The sequence below is a fragment of the Coturnix japonica genome, chromosome 3 (genome assembly GCF_054131305.1).
Source record: "Coturnix japonica strain WE chromosome 3, WE-NBRP24, whole genome shotgun sequence".
Classification (NCBI taxonomy): Eukaryota; Metazoa; Chordata; class Aves; order Galliformes; family Phasianidae; genus Coturnix; species Coturnix japonica.
Genome location: NC_140665.1, coordinates 89,989,999 through 90,012,270, shown reverse-complemented (window position 1 = coordinate 90,012,270; position 22,272 = coordinate 89,989,999). Strand labels below are relative to the sequence as shown.

The 22,272-nt window shown below is 38.6% G+C and overlaps 1 protein-coding gene across 9 annotated transcripts in view; it reads right to left on the bottom strand.

The window, feature by feature from the left end:
* Positions 1 to 1,371: 1,371 nt before the first annotated feature.
* Positions 1,372 to 22,272, bottom strand: part of RNF144A (ring finger protein 144A) — a 62,935-nt gene continuing 42,034 nt past the window's right edge. For 8 of the 9 annotated variants that reach the window (XM_015859385.3, XM_015859388.3, XM_015859386.3 and 5 more), the window contains 6 exons: positions 13,063 to 13,167; positions 12,805 to 12,865; positions 11,598 to 11,805; positions 10,372 to 10,519; positions 8,952 to 9,041; positions 1,372 to 5,990 (listed from right to left, as the gene is read on the bottom strand). In XM_015859385.3, the coding sequence (XP_015714871.2) occupies positions 5,859 to 5,990; positions 8,952 to 9,041; positions 10,372 to 10,519; positions 11,598 to 11,805; positions 12,805 to 12,865; positions 13,063 to 13,167 (744 nt within the window). In that variant the 3' untranslated portion in view covers positions 1,372 to 5,858. Of the gene's footprint in view, positions 5,991 to 8,951; positions 9,042 to 10,371; positions 10,520 to 11,597; positions 11,806 to 12,804; positions 12,866 to 13,062; positions 13,168 to 18,576; positions 18,704 to 22,272 lie in introns of those variants that run through there. The other variant, XM_085542159.1, reaches the window with a different exon arrangement.

The window sequence follows — 22,272 nt, the reverse complement described above, 5'->3', positions numbered from 1 at the left end:
TACCATTTAACAATGCTACATTTTTGTGCTGTAGCATTTGGTTGTCTAAATCACTCAGAACCTAGAGGACAGTTACTGGACTGATTTTGAGCCAGTCTCCTTCCCAGTGCTCAGGTACAACTTTGGAGTTACTGTGGGACTGGGGCCACTACTAGTTTGTTTAAATGCTCTGATTTTAGACAGGTGAGACTTTGAAATCTGTGACTTCACATCCTCTTTCTACAATTTCTTGATTCCCTAATTATGCACCTTTTGTATAGAAACCCAATCACATACTTGAAGGCATTAGTAAGAAAATCCTTGTGTGGCAAGGTAAGCTGAATCTAGAATAAAGGCTGAGGAAATGCCCAAGAGATCAAATGTTACCAAACTGCAGGAAAATTGAAAATGATTGAAAACTAACTCTCCTCTTTAAAAGAAAACTGCAAGACAAAACGAAGCCTAATTGGAAGCTAAAGACCTTGGGAGCAGAGGAAGAAAGACTGCTTTGTTAATAAGACCTGCTCGTATAATTGTTCAATCCCCCCCCCCCCCCCCCCCCCCCGACATTTATACACTGCTTTCTGTCAAATTAATTGAACAAAATACCTCAAGTGCTCTTCCCCTTATGGAGAAAAATCATTATGTTCAATTAAAGGTGTAAGCGAGTAGCAGCTAATAACTGCTTTTTCTTAGATCATAAAGGGTGAAGTACATGCATGTATATTAGCTATGAACACCTTATTCTTTTTGAATAGATTGTGCCTTTTTTTTTTTTTAATAGGATAAACTATTTGCTATGAAACAAGTGAGAAAGAAGCTATGGGGACCAACGAAATGACTGCATCCAAAACTGCAGATCACGCAAAATGTAAATTGCTTGTTAATGGAATCAAGAACATGAGAGCTAATTCCCACTGTTACACAGCTAAGGACATCCTGTTGTTTGTGAGGTTGGGTTTTGCCTTCAAAATCTCAGCCTCAGTACCACCAAGCTGATGTGAATACAAGCTACCCAGTCTGGAGAGATCTGCTGCAGTCACCTCCATCAGACCCAAGCCTGTGGTGCAAGCACATAATCATGGCTGAGAGTGATCCATGAAGGAGCAAAATTTACCCAGGGATCACCTACAAGACATGCCTGCAATAGGATTTGGCTGTGGGTTGGGTCTGTCTCCAGAGATGCCCAGGTTCACTCTCTTGGCTCATGTGGGAGACCAGAAGGCAGAAACCTCAGCTGTGCCCAGAAGCGAGGTAGGAAGTCATCAAGACTTTGTGTGCTCTGAAGGGAGGAGAGGCAGATAAGCATAAGCAGTCCTACCATAACAGAAGTACTTTTTTTAGTGGACACATAACCCTGAAAAATGGCTTGGAAGAATCACAGGAGACACATTCGTTTAAAATATCTATTGAAATTACAAATTAAACTCTTCAGTATGATTCAAAGTACAAAACACAACATTAAAAGGCATTCAACAGCTCTTTTATACATCACAGTGTTAGTGGCACAAAATGTACTTACATTTCAAATACATCAACAGAACTGTTTTTACACTTGGTCAAATACATTATTTATACATACGCATGACTCCTTCATGCTTATCCCTATGCAAGTTTAAAATACATCCATGATAAAATGATCAAGAAAGGTTCCGTTATGTACCACGTTCCTGTACCTAATGCTTCTGGAATTCTGATGAGAGATACACAAATCAAAGCAGTAATGAAGACCATAGGGCTCTAAACACAAACAGCATGCCTTACTTAGTATAAGTGCACTAGCAATTAAGCACTGACGCAGGTTTGTTTTTTTATGTCCTTAATGTCACTGTCATCAGCAACCACCATTCTACCTGTTTTCCTCTGGATTGTAGATAATATGTGTGAAACGTACAAGCTTTGGTTTTAAAAGCTAACCTGCACAAAGCTTTATGCATGCTGCACCATACTGGGATGAAAACTGTCTATATTAAGCATATTTATTCCTATGCAGTAAAAGAACTACAGATGAAATGCGTGAAACTTCATTTTTATTTTCCTGCCCATTCCAATTTTAAATGAAAAGCACTTCATCGTTTTCTGATCCACGAATCTTTCATTGTCAGCTCTATAAACAAGAGAGCTTTTCTCTAACTTTGATTGTGTTTCCTGCATGTCAGGACATCAACTGTAAGCTAAGAGTTTCACTATTCAGCTCTTATTTGGGATTTTGCCTGAATATTTGAGGGAAGATCATGTTTCTTGGTACATAGGAGAAAGCACCCCAAATTCTTGGCATACTAAGATCAATAGTAGGAGGTTTTAGATTGAAAGACAATCTGAATTAAATTGAAGGATTAGCGTAAATCCACTGCAAGGATTTATATATAACCTTTCATCAGAGAATCTTGAAAGGCCTTAAAACAAAAGGATTTGTCCTCACAACCCTCCCGTGAGGTAGGCGAACGTTGGTCCATCCCTGTAAAGGATGGTTAAATTGAGAGAAAAGGAGATAAGTGACTTGTCCAATGTCACATAGGAAAGACCCAGTGCTACTGCCACTGAAGTCAGTGAGAGCTGTGCTGATGATCTCACTCAGGGCTGACTTCAGCTCAATGGTAAGTCTGGGGAGATTCAAAGTCTCTGTAGCCTGCACTCCACACTCAGTCCCATGCTCACAGGACAAGACACTATTTCACCCCAACAGAACGTGCAAATAATGTATTGCTACAAACAACGCTAAAAACAGCATGTAAGACAATGTTAACAAACTAAATAATAGCATAGCTATAAAAATGCAACAGAAATCATGCAGTAAATCTTATTTTTCAGGTGAAAATCTAAAAAGCTTTTTTAACAGAGTTTCAGCAGAAAAGCAGCAGAGACATTCACCTCTCCATGTCACGGGGCTTAAGTGTCAGATTTTATAATAAGGTATTTACAATTCCATGTAAGGGAATCAAATCTCACACTATCAACAGAAGCCATAACATAAGAATGTCCCAAATTCATTGTATCACTGACAGAATTATGCTATGTTGGAAAAGTAACACCACCAACATCTAAAAAAATATTAAAACAAACAACAAGAAACAGAATAAAACCAAATCCCCGAGAACATACCTGGTATGATATTTAGCATACCTGAAAGGATTGGGTATTTGGGAAATATATGCAGGCATTTGGTCTACCCTAACATGACATAAATCAGAAGATATGTAATAAAAGTCTCCCATAGCAATTCAAGTATGTTGAGATCAGATAAGCTGACAGAAGTACAAAGTTTTCTGATCATATCTAATGTTATCTGCAAGTAAGGATTATATACACTTCAAATGTCCGTATTTTTGAAGGAATTCTTTATCTTTCCCTTTTTAAAATTTGGAAACACGTTAATTTTGACACTGACTATTAACTGACCACAGTTCTGTGGGAATCTTCAGCCTTACCATATTGTCACAGAAAGGCTGTCTCTAAGAAAGGCACAGTAGAAATCAAATCGCAGACAAGGACACTCCAGGTGTTGTAAGCAAGCGGCCACACCTTGGCTATTTCCTATCATCAGCCACTGCCACATACAGAGAAAACCCTTATCGCTTCTAATTAGGGGAAATCAACGACCCAGGAAATCTTTATGTCCTTTCATCCATTTCTTTTTCTGCAGTTAAACAGAATTGCAGGGCCAAGGATGAAAGGCTGCAGTTGAGCTTCACCACCATGTCTTATGAGCTTACCTGCAGGAAACCATCCTTTGCAGAAGGGTTTCCATTGCTTCTGCACCTGGAAGCTGTGACTCGGGGCATACGGGCTTACACAGTGCTCTTCCACCAGGGATGGGATACGCACTATTCAGTCTTCTCTACAGATATTTTGGAATGGCTAAACAACTTTTAATAATGAAGATATATGAAAAACTATGATAACAAAAATCAGATAAAGATCTGAGCTGTACCTTGCCACAAACAAGCTGAACACACCAAAAAGAGTTCAGACAGGTTGGGAAGCTGCTGTCCTTTTTCTTCACATTATGATGAATGAAGTCATTAAAATCAAGTAGAATAAGTAAATTGCAGATAACTTCTATTTCCCAGAACTGACACCATTATTTAGACACATTTTGAATTTGGATACCATTAAACTCAGAAGGAGAGGGAGGGAAAAAAATCCAAGAGATGTTTTACCAAAGAACAGTGGCCCACTTCAAAACTGTACACTGCAGTCTTTTTGTCTAGCGGATGAACATTACAAAATAAAAGGTAATAAAAAGTAGGAGTAATTTCCTTATGTTTGAGCTACGAAACCATATTCCCAGCCTGTGAGAGCAGCCAGAAATCGGTTGCATTTAAGAGGCTTAATACATTTTCAGTGCAAAGTTATCCTGGCTTCAATGTATTCATCAATCTCAGCACACTGACAAAGCGCAGAAATAAACGATGAAAGAAATGTAGTCAAACTTCAGTCTACACATCATTCAGAAGGTTTTCCTCTGGTATTACACACAGATATGCACATCAATTCAGGTGCTTCATATTTAATGGAGACAAGTTATCAATCAAATTTCTGCCGGCTTTCAAATGAAAGCAAAATGGTTTCCAACCAAAATATTCCTGAAGAGAAACTACAGTGATTAACAGTAGGTTGACTAGCACACTTTATTACCCTGGAAACACACAGCACTGAATTCTGCAAAATTATTACATTGAGTTAGTGATTATTTGTCAAATGAAAGCTTGTTTCATCGCAGTATTGTTATTAAATAGCACAAACCATAGATATTAACTATGACAATGGGCTAAGTAGTTTAAATGTTAACTTCCACAAATATCCCAGGCATACTTCATTATTAACTACAGGGGTGATCTTGATGTATTTTTATACTTAGAAGGAAAGATCTGCTGATAATCCAAGAGTCTGCTAAATAATAAAACTAGTCCTGTATTTTTAATACCTGCCCTAAAGACAGAAGCAAGCTATTCTGAGCTCCCAAAATATTTCAATAGCACAGCTATTTACACATTTGGTTTAAATAAGATTATCTATGTATCTATATAAAAAGATTAAGATACCTGGATTAGAAGTTACATAGCCCTGTAACTGTAGCAGAACTCCAAACAGCAACAATTCAGAAAAACACTAGTGGTCCAGAGGTAACAATACCATGAATGCATCTTTAAAAGAACCTTGATTAGATCGCAGGTTTGTGTCAACACTCAACCATACAGCTCCATCAATTTATTTTAAAAATGTAGCTTTCAGTCAAACAAACTTCTAATAAGACTTCAAAATATTCCAGGAAGGCAACAGGACCAACTTTGTCCCTCTGTCCCTCCCTATACTTCAAGAAAGGCATAGGATGGCCTATATGCACCTTTTTGACTTTGTTATACTTGAAAAAAATATGCATTAAAAAAGATGTTGTGATAACATTAACAAAAACACATAATAAAGATGGTAAAGTCACAAAAAAGTTGACTATCCAGTTCAAATGATAGACAACTTACATATATACAGGAATAAAACATCAAATTTTGAAGCAAACAAATATGCAGAGTTTTGCTTTATACGCATCGTTAGCTTGTGTTGCTGAAGTCATTCAGCACTGTTCCCAGTCCTCCAGCAGGGCCAGAGAAACCTTTTGCATTATGGTTTAGCAATATCACCTCTTCCTTTCAGATAGCTACCTGGGTCCGTAGTCTCCCTTAAGCACCAAACTTGCCTTTCATTACTGTCCTTGTCTATTACCACTTGATCTATGCAACAGTTCCTGGAACCAAGACTGTGAGTCAATGAAAAGCAGAACAGGGCAAGTAAGGCTACAGCAATGTAAGTGCAAGAGAGAAACATCAACAGCAATAATAAAATCAAAACACATGTTGTGATGAGTCCAGTCTTCCCTTGGTCTAGGTAGGTAGAGGGTCATCATCTCCTTTATTACATTTGCACTTGCAGCACAGAACAAATGGAGTAGCAAGTAAAAGGAAAGGGGAGGCCACCAAAAGTAGGAGACCAAATCCTGCAAAGATTCCGACAACCTGCAAAACAAAGGAATAGCACTGTTAGGGATGATACCTGTCTAGACTCTGACGACATCATCACATCATCAGTATGCTTTTGAAGGATCTTAACAACTGCCACTGGCCTCACCAGAGCTGCAGCTTTTTCCTATGTGTATGCTATAGTCAACTCACCACATCAGCAAACATGATAGAGTAAATGTTCATGTTTTGTTGCTACAGTCAGAACCATGCTGCATGATTCAGCTCCATCATGCAATGTGAGTCAAACAGCTATTTGCCTGTTTTATTTTTGTTGCATTTGGAGACTACAAAACAGGTTCCCATTTGAGAAGCTCCCCTCTTTTGTTGGACAAAGTTCTGAAAAGAAGCAGTCAAGGTTCTGGTATTGCTAATGAAGAATCTTCTTACCAGTAGAAACACAAACCTGGAAATCCCAGTCACAGACTACAAACACTATGGGTTGAAGGCTAACTATTACATGCCTAATGGTTTTTTTGTAGTCAGAATCTAGCTAATTCTGCTGTTTCAGGGGACGTGACCTAACTACCTAAAAGCACTTGGTTTTTTTCATCGACATTACTGATCACTCCCTTCACAGAAGGGGCAGAGGACATCAAATCATCCATCCTCTCAGTGTGCCCAACTATCAGTTTCTACAGAGTTTAATTTGGATTTTATTTATTTATTTATTTTAATTCAAGCAGAGGGTCACTGCTTGAGGAAGTTTCCCATTTGTCATAGACAGCTGCAACCGTATGCCTGCAAATTATTGAAGCAAATCACTTAGATTTATTCACACAAGCGTGTCTGCAAATAATTTTGAATAATGGAGGCAGGAGGGGAATGCTAATCTGCCAGCAACTCCTTGAAACAGAAGGCAAAATGAAATTACAGTGCAGTACTCATTAAGAATTTTCCTAGCCAGGGCTATATATGCCGCTTCAACTAGCTGACAAATATTTAATTTGCCTTGGAAGAGAAGGGATGATTTACGAGTGCTTTGGTCCGCCATGGACCATTTCTCTTTCTGATTGCTAGGTACTTCTCTCTTGCAGTTCGGAGCGGCAGCGACAGGAGATGGCGCTGTGGGATAAACAGCACAAAAATGAGCAGCTCCCGGTCAGTCTCCTCAGCTTGCACCGGGTTCTTCCTTCCGTCTTTGGCCGTCTAGGGATCAAGTCTCCTTGTTCTAATAGTTCTATCTCTTGCCAAGAGGAATTTCTTTTTCAGCTCAAGTGGTGTGCACATTTCATTACTCATTCTTTTTTGGAAGTGCTGACTATCTGATGCAACTTCCATTTACTAATCATTTGCTTTTACATTCATTTGCTACTGACATAAAATAAAGCTAACTTCTCATCTTCACAAACCACAAGCTGTAACTGGCTTTGCCTGCCTCTGCAGTTCATGCAGTAAAGTACACTAGAGGTGAAACAGAGCCAAGCTGGTAGGTACCAAGTCATTTGACTGGACTGTAAAGTGCCTATATTTATGAGATCCTATTTACAACTTACTTTCAGCCTCATCATGGCATTATTAAAGACATAACTAGGTTTCACTTTAATTTTCTGTTTGTTTTGTGGTGTTTTCATTTGTTTGGGCTTTATTTCTTTTTAACTTTAGGTTGCTGACTGAGGGTTATTTATTTTCCACTGGGTTCAGTTGCTTCTGAAGAAGTCACTGCCCTATGCAGCATCAAACCATTCCTTCTAGCCAAAAGAAATATATCATTTTTTTAAATCCAGAAACAATAAAACAAAGTCTCACTTCAATTTTCCTTGGATAAATACTCAAAGAAACTTAACATATGAAAATGAATTCAACACTGAATTGTCATTAGTAGGTTTGCAGAACTATATCCTCACTGGAAGATTTTTCTCGACAATGACCAGAACGTCAAACAATGCTGTCAATCAATAACACTTGTACTAACTACTGTTGTGAAGGACAGATTCCAAACATCAAGTGAGTTCCCTCTATTATAGATATACAAAGAAAGCTTATGTTCATAAACTTCAGTGCTATGGAGGGAGAAGGCTGCAATCCTTCTCATTTCATTTGTTTGTCCAGAATTCATTTTTATTCTCAAACAAAAAGAAACCTGTACTTCAGGAAACTTAATTCATCCCAAGCTAAGGTAGGTATTAACTGGCAGACAGTTAATTTAGGAAGAGATGAATTAGATATGCAGGTATTTTGTTATCTCTGAAATGACCATCTAATCTACAGCAGCAGATCAGACTAAGCCACACTGGCATTTATATTATATGAATGGAAGTAGTGCAGACAGTGCTTTTATTACAAGCATTCACACTGGGTCCTGCCAGACTGATTCTAGAGTACAAGAGGTATCCTCAGACTCTTTGTAACTGTCAATTTGAATCCATGTTTGGAACTACTAATAAGATCACTGGGTTACAAGCAAGACTACCAAGCTCTATCTAACCTCCATGAGTGAGTCAACTTGAAGCCATAGCAAGATAGTGAGCATAGAATGGTCTGGGTTAAAAAAGACCACAATAATCACCTAGTTTCAAACTCCCTGCCATGTACAGGGTCACCAGCCACCAGACCAGGCTGCCATGAGCCACATCCAGCATATTCAGGCTTATTCCTTTCTATTTCTATACTGGAAGCAAAAAAATCTCTTGGAGGATAAGTTTCCCATTTGACTATAGGGGTGCTTGCAAAGCAGGTTTCCATCACATTTACTGAGAACAGATTTGGACTAGGACTTATTTAGGCAAACATAATCTTTTATAGCTTTCTGTGGCTTTCTGCCACAGGGTGTTCTTTTTGGGAGAGCAAACTGTTTTTCTCCAAGCTGCTGCCCTCTTTAAATCTGCTATGGACATTAGCTACCACCCAGAACAGAATTTTACTCTGAGATGTTAAAATGAATAAGGCAAAGGAAAGCACTCTTATAGTATTGTTTCTCCATAGATCATACAGTGCTTTTAAAGATCTGAGTTTTACCTGTGTTCTGTGCCAGATAACAGATGCCCTGGAGTGTCCCAGCTTATTTCGACAAGGTCCTTTGTCATAATGTATAAGGAGAAAGTCATCCTACAAAATATTAAATAGAAAAGTAGGCAATAAACCTGACAAAATATTTAACAGAAAGGTAGGCAATATACAGAAGTACAAACTGTTCTTCAAATTATAGAATACTACTTCCTGAGAACTCAAAACCAGGAATTGTACAAGAAGGTAAAAGTTTGGTAAAGTGGACATGACCAGGTTCAACCTTTGTGAAGTGCCTTTGTTTACTATTAAGTGTCTTCACAAATGGGTTTGTATAGGAATTCTTAAGTGTACATAAGAAATCTGTTCTCTCAAAGGCTCTCAAATATTTAGTACTAATATATAGTTTAGAAAGAGGATCCAAGAAGAAAAGCTGCCCAAGACACATATTATATACACACACATAAGGAACAAAGGAGAATAAATACTTATACCAGAGGCTTACCAAGCTTGGCTTATTTTATTAATTGAAAAATAAAAGTAAAGCCGATGCAGATTTTTGAGAAACAGTTCTGCTATCTATCCTACCATTCTTTTACAACCAAGACAGCAGTCCAAGTACCCAGGGAACACTCCTTTTTAACTGACCATGTAACACACTTGCAATTGTAGGTCTGTTAGTAAAAAATTAGAATGGGACAACCATAGGATCTCCTTACTCTGAATAGCTTTTGGGAGCCTAAAACATTTCCTTTGCTATTGTTAACAATGCTATAAAATAAAACGGATGACATGGAAACAGATGTTGTATACTGCATATACTCTGATCTTTGAGCACAATAACAGGCTGATTTAAAAAACGTAAACACAGCAACAGTTTATAGACTGACAAATTACGGGTATTAGAATAACATTGCATTCTTTTTTATATATGAGATCTACTTCTTGTCCCATTGTAACAATAAGCAGTAAACAAACCCAAGTGCTAGCCCCCTGCATGGTGATGCACCAAATCTAGTGTTTGTCTGTTACATTTCCATGAACTGAGAACATTGCTATACTTATCCTGTAACCTCTTCAAGAAAGGGAACATTGAAAAGTCAGTGCTAAATAAAGCAGTATTAAAAAAGAGGCCCTAAACTCCCATGATAAATGCCTTGTAAAGATTGAAAACAGAATATTTTCACAAAATTGTTCTTCATGATAATTTTTTCCTAGCTCACATGGACAAAATGCTAAGATCACACAGGTCAGACAAATAAAATGGAATATTCAAATTCCACTACATTACCAGCATCAGCTCTGGTGGGCCCCAGTGCACCAAGTTATGTAGAAGACAATGATCTAGTATTAAGTAATAAACGAGACAGCTGGATAGCAAAACAATGAACTTCTAATCTCTCGAGAATCAAAGCGTACCGCATGTACTCACATCGAGAGATTCCAGACAGTACCAGCAAAAGGCGTGTTTGCAGTTCTTACACATCATTTGGGCACAACCCTCATCTCGTTCAATGTAAACTTTACACTTTGGACAGCGCTTGATTGGAGCATCGTCTTCTTCCATTTTAAAAACAGAACTGTCAGAGACAGTAAGGAACTTATAAGATATGCAGAGTTCAGAGAAGAATTTTTAAGAATTTTTAAGTGATGTTTAAAAACTCTTGAGACTGCATATAACTGCTTTCCATAAGGATCTTCTCTAAAAATTGCCCTCCAGAATAAGAACCATTTTTGAGAAATGCTGTTATTTCAAACTTGATCTCTTCATTTCTAACACTGTCCTCATGAAACATGGTTCATGAGGTACAATCAGCACCTCTTCTTCTTGTCTTATACCACTATGGAAAACTGTAGGACACTGTCTCATGCAGTGAGAACAACAAGGAGGAAACAGTGGAAGAACATTTAATTCCATTGAGTAGCTTTATACCCTGCAGAGCCTTTCTGCATGCCAAACACTGAAATGTGCCTTGAAAAATGTAACTTCCTGTAGCCACTGCCAGTGGGAGATACAAGACTAACTGATGGGGAATCAATTGATTGCCCTTTAATCAGCGGCTGGATAAAAGAACATAAAATCTTCAGTCATACTATAGGCAACCATGTCACAGAAAAATACTTTGAATACATAAAGTGTATATGAAACTCCAGATGCAAGTAGCACAAACTGCTACTGGCACATAAAGCTCAAAAACACTAAGGAAAACTCACCTTTGTTTTTACCTGGGCTAAAGAATGAAGTAAAAAGTAAAAGCAATGGAAAAAACTAAGGAAAATAGATCAAGCATTCTAGCTTTCTATGAAGTTAACTGAGATTCTACTTTGATCACGCACACACAAAGAACACATGTGAAAATTACAATTGATGAACAGGAACTCATTATGATAGCCATATTTTTCCCACTGGGGCAATAGGGCTTCTAATAGAGGCCGAATGAGCTCCTTTGTGCTTTGCTGGGAATGGTGACAAGGAGTGAGTCAGCTGAGAGCTCTATCCAGTTTTGGAAAACATGTCTAGAAAAACCTAAATGACTAGGTGAAGGCAAACACCTTTAAACTAAATATCTGGAAATTGCTTCTTTACTATTCATACTTATATTTGTTCAAAGATTCAGTGTTTTGTTTTTAAACACTTGATCCTTCATAGTACTTTACCTTGTTTCTCCTGGAAGAAAAGAGATTGGCATGTTCTCCTGACAGCCTTGACCTGGATGCCAATTAGATTTGCAAACAGAGCAGAACTCAATGTCGCAGGCTTTGCACTGGACCAGCTGTGGGTTCTGTGGGCTTGAGTCCTGGAGCTGACAAACTGCCTGGCAAGTAGAGGATGGACACCAAGTCCGACATGGATCCAATAGCACTTCTGGACAGGGACATAAAAGAACAAATTTCAAAGGACTAGCCGTCCACAACAATATATTCCAGCTGAGGTTGACGGGCAGGGCATTCAATGCCACACGTTTTCAAAGGAAGCTTTTTAATTTATTCTACTCACTCAGATATAAACTTGGCCTGCTTTGCAAATAGCCACCGAAGTGGGTTTCCAGCATCAGAATTAATTATTCATTTTCATTCACTGAACTATATTTGTTCTGAGAATGAAATATGGTATTTTTCTTCAACTGTACTTAACAAACAGCTATAGTTATATACCTGTATAACCATACAGCTATACAGGTATTATATATACCAAAAAGTGCTTTTACAGGGCCTTGCACAGTAGGATAGTACTTTCAGTTGGTCTCTGCACTAACATGACCACAAGAATAACAAGAGTTATCCAGTTTCATCCCTCTCTTGGAGGCTGTTTACTGGTAAGTTATTTCATATTTCAAAGCCCACTAGAGTCAATAAAAAATCACTACTGTCTTTAGTGGTCTCTAGGCTGGGTTCTTCCCTTAGCAAAAGCCTTACTCTAAGTTCTCTGTGGTCAAATACTCATTACAAGATTTCACCCAGTTCCACATCACTGAAAGGAGCTGGTCAGCCTATATCTTCATAAAAACTAACAAGAGTTATATTATCATTATATACCTAACTGCCTAATATTTCTGTACCAGATTTTAGCATAAGGGATATCGGTGGCTCCTTAAAAAGAATCAGGCTACCTCTACAGCATCACTCTAAATAGAAGTCACTCCTCCCACAGTTATACAACAACACAATACATAGTAATTTTCTTAGTTTATTCCTAGAACATTGCAATGGGCATCACGCCAACAAAAGCAGAAACTATGTATGTTTTTTCTTTCTGATGATCACACAATTAAAAAACATGATCTTGTGCAGAACCAGATTCTGGGACTGCTGAGAGGTGATACCATTCCCAAAACTTTACAATGAATAGTGTTACATGCATTACCTCTTTCAAACTGCAGTTGCTTATATCTCTGCATGATTTCTGATGCAACCATGCACTCAATCTGTCGAAGGAAAAAAAAGATAAATTCCCAGTTAAGAACAGTAAGGACATTTTCACCAAATGGAGAGAAAATGCTTGACCTTTAGAGAATTATTAAAAATGTATGCCAGCAACAACGACAGCTGTAACATAAAGAGCAAGATAGATTCAGACATTATGGAAAGAAAAAAAAGCACACAATTTGCAGTAAAAACATACCTCATTTTCTTGCAAATGACCTCGCTTTGGGCAGGCAGCATCAGGGCAGCTGATTGCTGTTTCTAGACCTTCTTTGATCAAAAGTTCCACGTACTGTTTTAGGCACTGTAAGAGAGCCAAAGACTGAGTTAACTATTCTGCCAAGAAGAAGCCACTCAATATTTTAACACTTTTCCTCTGGAACTCTAAAGAACATAAACTTCTTTGAAAAAAAATATTGATGTGTCCATTTTACTACCATGGTCTGTACTCACAGCATGTACTATGGTTACACTCTCAGGTAGAAAATAGCAAGTTCACTTCCTCATCAAATAATCCTTCCTCAATTTAAAATCTGCAGAGAAACTAAAAGAAAGGAAAACAAACAGGAAAAGGAAAGGAAGGGACATCAGTAATGGGGAAGAGACAAATCAAGCAGGGAACTAGAGGGGGGAAAAAAAAAAAAAAAAAGTAAAAACCTGACTCCAAAAATCTTTGTGTGATTAGAGATCACAACACAGCTTAGTAGGCAGTAACTACCATGAGATAGATGTCTGTCAAGCACACCAGAGAACAAGGAATGTATCTTGCCTTCTGTTTCTAGAAAATAACTAAGAAAACTTCATGCTTAAAGATGTATCTCCTTCATAGGAAGCAAGATTGTGAGAATTAGGACTTGCAGCAGAAATACAGTTTCCATGGGTACCGAATAATAAATATTAGTAGTACTAATACTTTTTCTCTCCTAGCAACCGTAGCACCTTACCTAAGTCATAACTGAAAATGTTGCATCTGACACACTGGCACACAGCATGACTGTCAAGAAGAGAGAGGGCAGGGGATTACTTTAGAAAAAGGGCAAGTCAAGCCCAACCCTCATTAAGTCTTGACGAATAACCATCCCTCCACCTCCATACTTCTCCTGTCAAGGTGAGCACACAGATACCTGTTAGGGAGGTGAGGGGAAAGACTAAGGGAGATAAACCCTTTTCTCTGCAGATTCCTCAGCTTCAGACAGCGTGATGCTACAACAAGAGCAAATGAGGGTCTATTTGTCAGTGGGTGGGTCACACCATGGTAGTCAAGTCATGGGCTCAGCTAGTACCAGTATACAGCCACAAACATGGAAAACCTGGAAAGGCCATGGGCTTAGTCAGCCCTGCTGAGCCCAGCATTCCCCACTGGAATTCACTGCACAAAGCAGCCTCTGCCCTGCAGCCAGGTCACAAAGAATGTGTTTGGCCCAGCCCTGCACATGTGGCTTGTGGCTGCTGTGGTCCAGGCTTTGAGTCTACTCACTCAGCCAACCCATCTTCAGTTCTCTCTCATAATATGACTTTGCTGCTTCTTCCAGTGAACCTATCATTTACCTTAGTGGTTTGTTTTGGATTCTACCTCTCACAGCCTGATTACAGCAAAAACTTCACTTTCTACCCACATAATTTCTGCTGCTATGGTACACAGCACTGCTGATGACAGCCTGCCACTGCTTTGATAGCTTCCAAATAATTTCTGTCTGATTCCCCTTTCCTGCCTCTCCTACTCAATAGAGAAAACAGGCCTACTATTTATTTATTTATTTATTTTTGGAATAGAAAAACAGACTAGATAATTGATATCTCTAAAAGTTTTATATCCATTAGAAAAACCGTTTGTGATGAATCAGGGCCTTCATCTTCTTTATAAGTAAGGATTTATTGGAGATAAGAGTTCATTTAGCAGATGTTTGGCTTTCAGAAGGTCTCCAACTTTTCACTTTTATCCCTTCACAGAGGTGTAGTGGTTTGAGAGGACTGCTAGCAGCAATGACAGCAGAGTGAGCTCTACAAAAACCAGGACCTAGGTTGCGTGCCTTGGCAGGCTGTGATTTCAGCTGGAACGAGGTATTAGCATGCCAAAATGACACTGTTGGCTCTTCCCCTTCCCCTCCATTTGCAGATGCCAAGTGTAGATTAAAGTAAAACCGCATACATTTTTAATGCCAGCACTTAGCACTTATAGAAAGTACTTTTCGAGCTGAATGAGCTTTGCTATCATTAATCATTTATGTGGTTAATTCCCTCAGCATGTTTGGGAGCATCGCCAAAACCCATTTGATTTGTTTCTCTTTCTTCACATCTTCCAAGGAAGGATATAGCTCATCCCTGCCACAGACAGTGTCCAAGGCTTTCCCTTTCCACTGATGTGGCACTGGCACTACATACTCAAAACGAACCCAGCTAAGGTGCAATTCTGATGCTGTGCTTTCTGGGAATAGAGATGCTGTCTTGAGGCCATGAAGTATCACTGGTCAATTAGGTAGAAGATTAAACATTTTATTCAGTAAGTCAAGAATTCTCCACTCTAGAGATTTCTCAGGTAGAAAAGGGGTAACCCAGAGAGGTTGCAATGCAGTTTGAAGCAAAGGCTACCTGTGTCGTGAAAGCAGACACAAAATGTGCTACATACAAGAAAAAAAAAAAAAAAAAAAAAAAGGTGCAGCACTGGAAATGCACAATTAAAGCAATAGCATGTAACTGGGCACCGAATTATAATGTAAAATTCATTAAAATACAAATTACTTTTATAAAAAGCCAACAAATGGCTGCTCATTTTCTGTGATGGTTTTAGGGGTCTCATATTGACAGAAAATATCCTAACAGCCTTTCCACTAAGGCAGTAAGTTACCATATAGGATGATCGAAAAAATGTATAAATTACCCAAAATAACATTCAAAATGAACTGCATTACATAAAATTCTTCAGAGAAAATGGGAGCTGGATTAAGTAACGTAACGACAGAAGCAGGGAAAAGGAGCTAGATGTCCTTCCTTTTGTACAGTGGCTCTTATAAAACGAATGTGTCTTTATTTTTCATTTAATTGACACCTGTCAAGGGAGAGTTATTCATATTTGAAACGATACTTTTACTGGATTCTAATTGTTTCCTTCTTTAAAAATACTTTGTTGGTAATTAAGTATCTAAGTAATTAATTGAGTCATACTCAAGGATATTCTAAACCTCCATGGATGGGGCATCCACAACCTCCTCGGGCAACCTGTCCCAGTGTGTCAGCACCCTCTGAATGAAAAACTTTCTCCTAATATCTAACACAAATATCCCCTATCTCAGTTTGCAACCATTCCCCCTTGTCCCATCACTACCCATCCCTATAAAAAGCCATTCCCCATCCTGTTTTTATACTCCCTTCAAGTATTGGAAGGCCACAATGAGATCTCCCCGGAGCCTTTCTCAAAGCTAAACAAGCCCCGTTCCTTCAACCTTTCTCCACCAGAAAGGTGCTTCAGCTCTCTGATCATCTTACTGGTCCTCCAGACCCATTCCAAGAGCTCTGCATCTTTCTTGTGCTGGGGCCCCACACCTGGATACAGTACTCCAGTAGGGGCCTCACAAGAGCTTAGTGGAGGCGGACAATCACCTCCCTCTCCCTGCTGCCATCCAGAACACAGTTGGCCTTCCAGGCTACAAGCACACACTGCTGGCTCACGTCCAGCTTCTCATCTACCGGGACTCCCACGTCCTTCTCCACAGGGTTGCTCTTAAGGGGTTCTTTGCCCAGTCTGTATAAATACCCAGGACTGCCACAGCCCAAGTGCAACACCTTGCACTGAGCCTTGTTGAACCTCATTAGGTTCGCATGGGCCCACTTCTCCAGCCCTCTGGATGGGCTTTTTAAATTAAAACAAGCTTGTAATATACTATCATATATAAATGTTAGACAAGGAACCCAATGAAAACACTACCATATAACTATTAAAACTTCCCTCAGACACAAGAAAGCAAACCATTGCACAATATGTTTCAGACAGCAGGTCAAGACTCATCACATGCCCCAGTTGCTGTCAAACAGCATAAGATCAGTCAGAGCAGACTGATTAGTTCCCCTGAGCAATACACTTGTGCTTTTCCCTATGATTGCATACTCTTTGTGTGTTCCTGCTTGTTCTTTTTCTGTACATCAGTGTTGTCCTTTCCTACCAGCTGTTGTCTCGATGTCTGTCTTCCACCTGGTAATCTAAGAATCCTCCTGTCATTGCTGCTCCCCTGACAAAGGGCAGGAATGCATCCATTGGAGGAGTTTAGGCTTAAATCCATTTTCCCACAAGGACCTACTGAGAGCCCAACTCAGGTTTACTATGAGCATGGTATACGTCTTCATTTTAGTTTTTTTCTTTGCTTCAGCAATAGAGGACTCAATAAAGGAACAACTTCCCTTCTGAAGCTGCCAAGCACAGACAGATATTTAAGGTTCTGCACAAAGAATTGCATTTCTAACCTTTGTACATCAAGGACCATGATGTTCTGAAAGGTACCATCACCATGACCTCCGAGGTGCTGTTGCCTTAAAGCTGAACATCTTTATGTCTAATGCTATAAAGACCAAAACATCCTATAAGGATCTAAACTGTTTCTTTTTTCCTAACTTCCAGACTTGAACATATAATTTCACTGTGCCACACTTAACTCTAACTAACCTGCGAAAACACAGCAAAATCTCAACGTAAACAATTCAAATGTCTGGATTTTTTTGCTTTTAGGATTCCAAAACCAAAACATAACTATCAAAACACATAATAAGAAAACTACCATTTTTTCCCATATGTGGCAACATCTACCATCTACTTTGAGGGGGAAAAAAAGTGTTCACTCAGTCTCTAAGGTAAGTTTGCAATACAAATGCACCAAATTAAAAACATTTGGAAATACCTTTGGTGAATTACTTCATTTTTTGAAACAGAAGAGCACACCTTTTCAAGAAATTACTGCAATATTACTATTAAGAACACTCTATTCAAGTATCACGGGAGATAAGAAATGACTTTTTGAGACGTCGTTTTTAATTTGAAAGTTGGGCAGGCATGAAGATTATCCTGTATTAATTCCTTAACTGTTGCTACGTGGATATTCTCATAATGCAGACTTCTAATGAGACTAATGCTGCACATATAAGTATCAAGTCATCTGGGAAATTTCATAAATAAGTCAATGAATTTAGGAAGGCTGAAAAGAGTGACAGGACTGCAGAGCCAAGTACATCACCACCATAACATTTGATTTATTTCTTAAAGCTTTAAATTTATTTTAGTGCTGACATTAAGCCACAGCCCATCCCAAAATAAAATGTGCACTCAAAAATCACTGCATGATGGTATTGGTGAAACAGCCAGGAGAACAACCCTTCACCTTGGGCAAACAATCGCTCTGTTCTGCATTACACTTCAGGGACACAAGTAAGGGTTGATGTGCTTTTCTCAACACGGAATATTCTTGTTTTACTTTTTGAACAGAAATTCTGATTCTAAAATCAGCACTCCTGACTTCCAATGCAAAGAGAGGAAAGGGGAAAAAAAAACCAAAAAACCAAAAAAAAACATTGAAAATAAAGTTCATACTGAGCAGTAAAACATTTCCAAGCAAGACAATTATTAGCTAGTCAAAATTAATAAGAGTCCAGCATATTCTCTATCATCTGTAAAATAGGATTAGATTAATTTCTGTAAATATGCATACATAAAACAAATGTATGCACTCACCCATATATTTATTTAAACTTGCATTTAACAACAGGAAGAGTTAGGAAATGCTGACTGGTATTTTAAGCTTTGCATTACAAATGACACCAGTCTAGGTGAACATAATCATTCCTTTTGGCCTAACAATCTGTGAAGAAAATAAATATGAAAGGACAAGAAGTGAGAAGTATTTAGCACTGTTTTGTAACTACACATCTTTTTGTGCTAAAAATATTCTGAACTGAAATTTAAATCCACGTGATAAACATACAATGATAAGTAAGAAATACAAAAAATACACTTCAACAACTACTTTCAATTGTTCTGTAACATTTTATGTTCTGCAGCCCAGGATTTTTATTTTTTTTTATGTTGCTCAGAAGTGAATACTGGGAAGGTGGTACCTTTTCTTGTCAGAAGAGATCATGACACCAAGGTTATTCCACTGCTCTGTGCTAATTCCATAAGCCAATTCCCCAATCTGTCTGTTACATAGGTATTTATACTGGTAGACACTGTGTAAGTCTTCGGGGTAAGGTGATGTAATGCTAGCTTTTAGCTTTGGATTAGAATAGTAAATAGGAAGCAGAAGGGAACTGGGAAAGAGAGATAGTGTATGAGAGAATGACTGCCCATCGCTACAAGTAAAAAGCAGAAAGATGACCTTGGGTGCCCACGGCTCAGATAGTGGCTATTACCTTTGGAATAATGCTTTCCTTCCCTTTAATCAAAACAGAAAATTCGCTCTGAACTGGAGAGATTTTCCTTGAAGAAATCATTGTCTAAAGGAAAGTAAAGCTGAACAGTTCCAAAAGGAAAAGCTCATCTAAAATAAACAAAAATAAACAACAGCCTACAGCTGGGTATTGTATGGAGAGGACTGAATCATGATTGCATTTGGTTTGAGCCCGAGGCTTCCTTAATTCTTGAAGAGTAGGAATTCCTATAGCCATATATTACAGCTATAAATTTCTCAGTATTTCTGTAGATCTTATAAAGGCAACAAGACTGGCAATCTGATGCTGGAGAAAAAAAAAAAAAAAAAAAGGAAAAAAAAAAAAAGAAGTGTTTTTAATGATAGCATTTTGTGGAAAGAGAAAAATACTTTGCCAGATTTCAGTGGTATCTTTAGAAACATAAACACGTGAGAAGAAAAACATGGTAGTTTTCTTGGAGAGCTTTTAAGCTTCTTCCAAACTTACTGGGTTTTTCTGTGGGTAGCTTTTTTCTTCTGTGTGTGTGTGTTAAGCAATAGTTATAATCCTGCTCAAACCTATTCATTTTTAATCACAGGCTCAGCTTTAAAATGCTCTTGCACTCCTGCTCCCTTGTGCACAATTCTCAATTGCAGATCTACAGACTGGCATTTTAGTATCACCTTAATCCTATTCAAATGACAACTGATTTACTGGGAAATATTTATGTACACTAAATCACAAATATCCCTAAGGCATACACACAAGCACAGCAGTGATTTTTTTCTCTTTATTAGATATACTGTCACCTATTATGGACCAAATCTGAGAACTCAATCTATATGCAACATCAGAAACCTCCTAGATCTGAGATAGATGTATGTTAGACAGATGTTCAACGTTTGTGATCCTACTTCAAACTTTAACAGATCATTTCCACTTACCTAGACTTTGTGTCAGAGATAAGAATTCAATTCTCAAAGAAATCCAGACTACCAAAATTGCATTAAACTTCTAAGTTATTGCATTAAACTTCTAACTTATTCATCATCCTTAATAAATCACATGAGAAAACAGCCACTCGATACATAGTATTTCAAATCGAATATCTGAAAGCAATAACAGAATATTCTTACCCAGTTATCCTTTTCTGTATCCAAGTCATGCTACACAAGCACGCAAAATTTCACTCTAATACAAGAATCTACATGGTTCTGCAGCAGAGAAATATTTAGTGCCAAATTTGGTTGCTTTTCCAGTAGAAAGGCAAGCGCTGAGAAATGGACCTTGGCCAAGAAGTGAGAAACATGATGGGTGATAACTTTAGTACCAAATTATATCATCCTGCTATAGCCTATATCCCCAGCTTAAATCCAGACACATCTTCTTGCCCATGGATAATGGCCAAATGATAGCTTGGCTGGAGAGCATACCTGCAACCTGTTCTTCTATGCCTCAGGAAAAACTCCCTGGGCATCCTTCCCTCAGATATAGAATAAGGTATTGTCCAAAGGTCTTCATGCTCTCGTGAGCTGAGAGAACCTCAGGCTAGGAAACAAGCCAGCTGCCAGCCCAGAGAAGAGATTCAACTGGTACAAGCATCACCGTGCTTAGTGTGAAGGCACAGCTCTTGATTCACCCTGAGGACATCAGGGTAGGCTTGGCTGCCTTAGCTCTGCTTCTTTCCAAATGCTTTCTGACAGTACACCCAAACATCACAGCACTCACTGGCATACACTGCTTAGTTGATGCAAGCAACTTGCAAAGATTATACATGCTAAAAAGGGGTGAAGCATTTCTCTGCATCAGTGTTCAGCTGTGTCAGTATAAAGACAGGGAAGTTTCTCTATACTGCGATCAGTCAACAAATGACTAGGTGAAGCAAGAAGGAATGTAGTGTCATCAAGATGCAGCTATTTTCTGCAAGAAAAATCTCTTAAAGAGAAATTCTGTTGACTTCTGCAGGACAAATGTCATTAGAATAAGGCTAATATTCTTTGAGGCACAGCAAGTGATGACTGGGGAAGAACATTAGCAGGACCAAGAAGCAGAAACTACATAAAACTGAAAAACAAGTGTGTGTTTCCAGCTGAACATCTCAGTTGAGAAAGAGAAAGCAAGGAAGACTTACAGCTGCCTACACTTTTAACTGTTTTTTTTACATGGCCATATATATGTATCACAAAACAGTCTTCTCTTATACAGTTGTACGAGAGAAGTTGCTTTTTATTTTTACTTTTTTATATTTCAGAACAGAATGAGTACTTTTGAGTTGGAGACCAATAGACCTGCAGCAAAGAACCTTTCACTTTCACATGCAATTTTCACCAGACAATAAGGAACTAGTTTTCAGAACATCTTGATAAAAACAACTAATGTTCATCTTGCCTAGTAAAATCACACCAGAGAGGGGAGAGATGAAGGCTCTTAATCAAGCCCAGCTTTCACGTAGGGTTCTGCAGTTCCCAGCTGCACCTTACTCTGCAAACAGGACAGTTCATTATTAATGCAGGGAGCTTTGTCATCATAGCACCTGGGAGCCAGAACCTGAACTGCCATGTGAACTTCTGTGTAAACACAGTGACCTGTGATCACAAAGCCTCTACTGACTGCATGTCAAGATTGGTATCAGTTCTCTGTTAAGTTTTTGGGGCAGTGAGAACAAGCAACAAGCTCTAAGCATGGCCAGAAGCTGGTGGGAAACAGGAAAACATTACAGCTGCCAGAAAACTACCCAGAGCTCTATAAAAATGGCACAAACCATTTGATTTTCCCCTCTCTCCTGTTACAAAGCAAGTAGGACAGCTTCCTTTGGCTGTACAGGGGAGGCAGATAGGCTCACATGCACTCTGCTCCTGGTATCCTCATGGCCCGGGGAAAGTGGAAGCTGCCTATTTTGAAGTGAGAGAGAGTACTAAGTAACCTTTGTATTTTACTGTAATGCAGTAATGCTCTATGTGCTTCCAGTCAATTGCAATTAAAAAATAATGCTTGCTGCCACTTACAGGCTGATTAATAATGT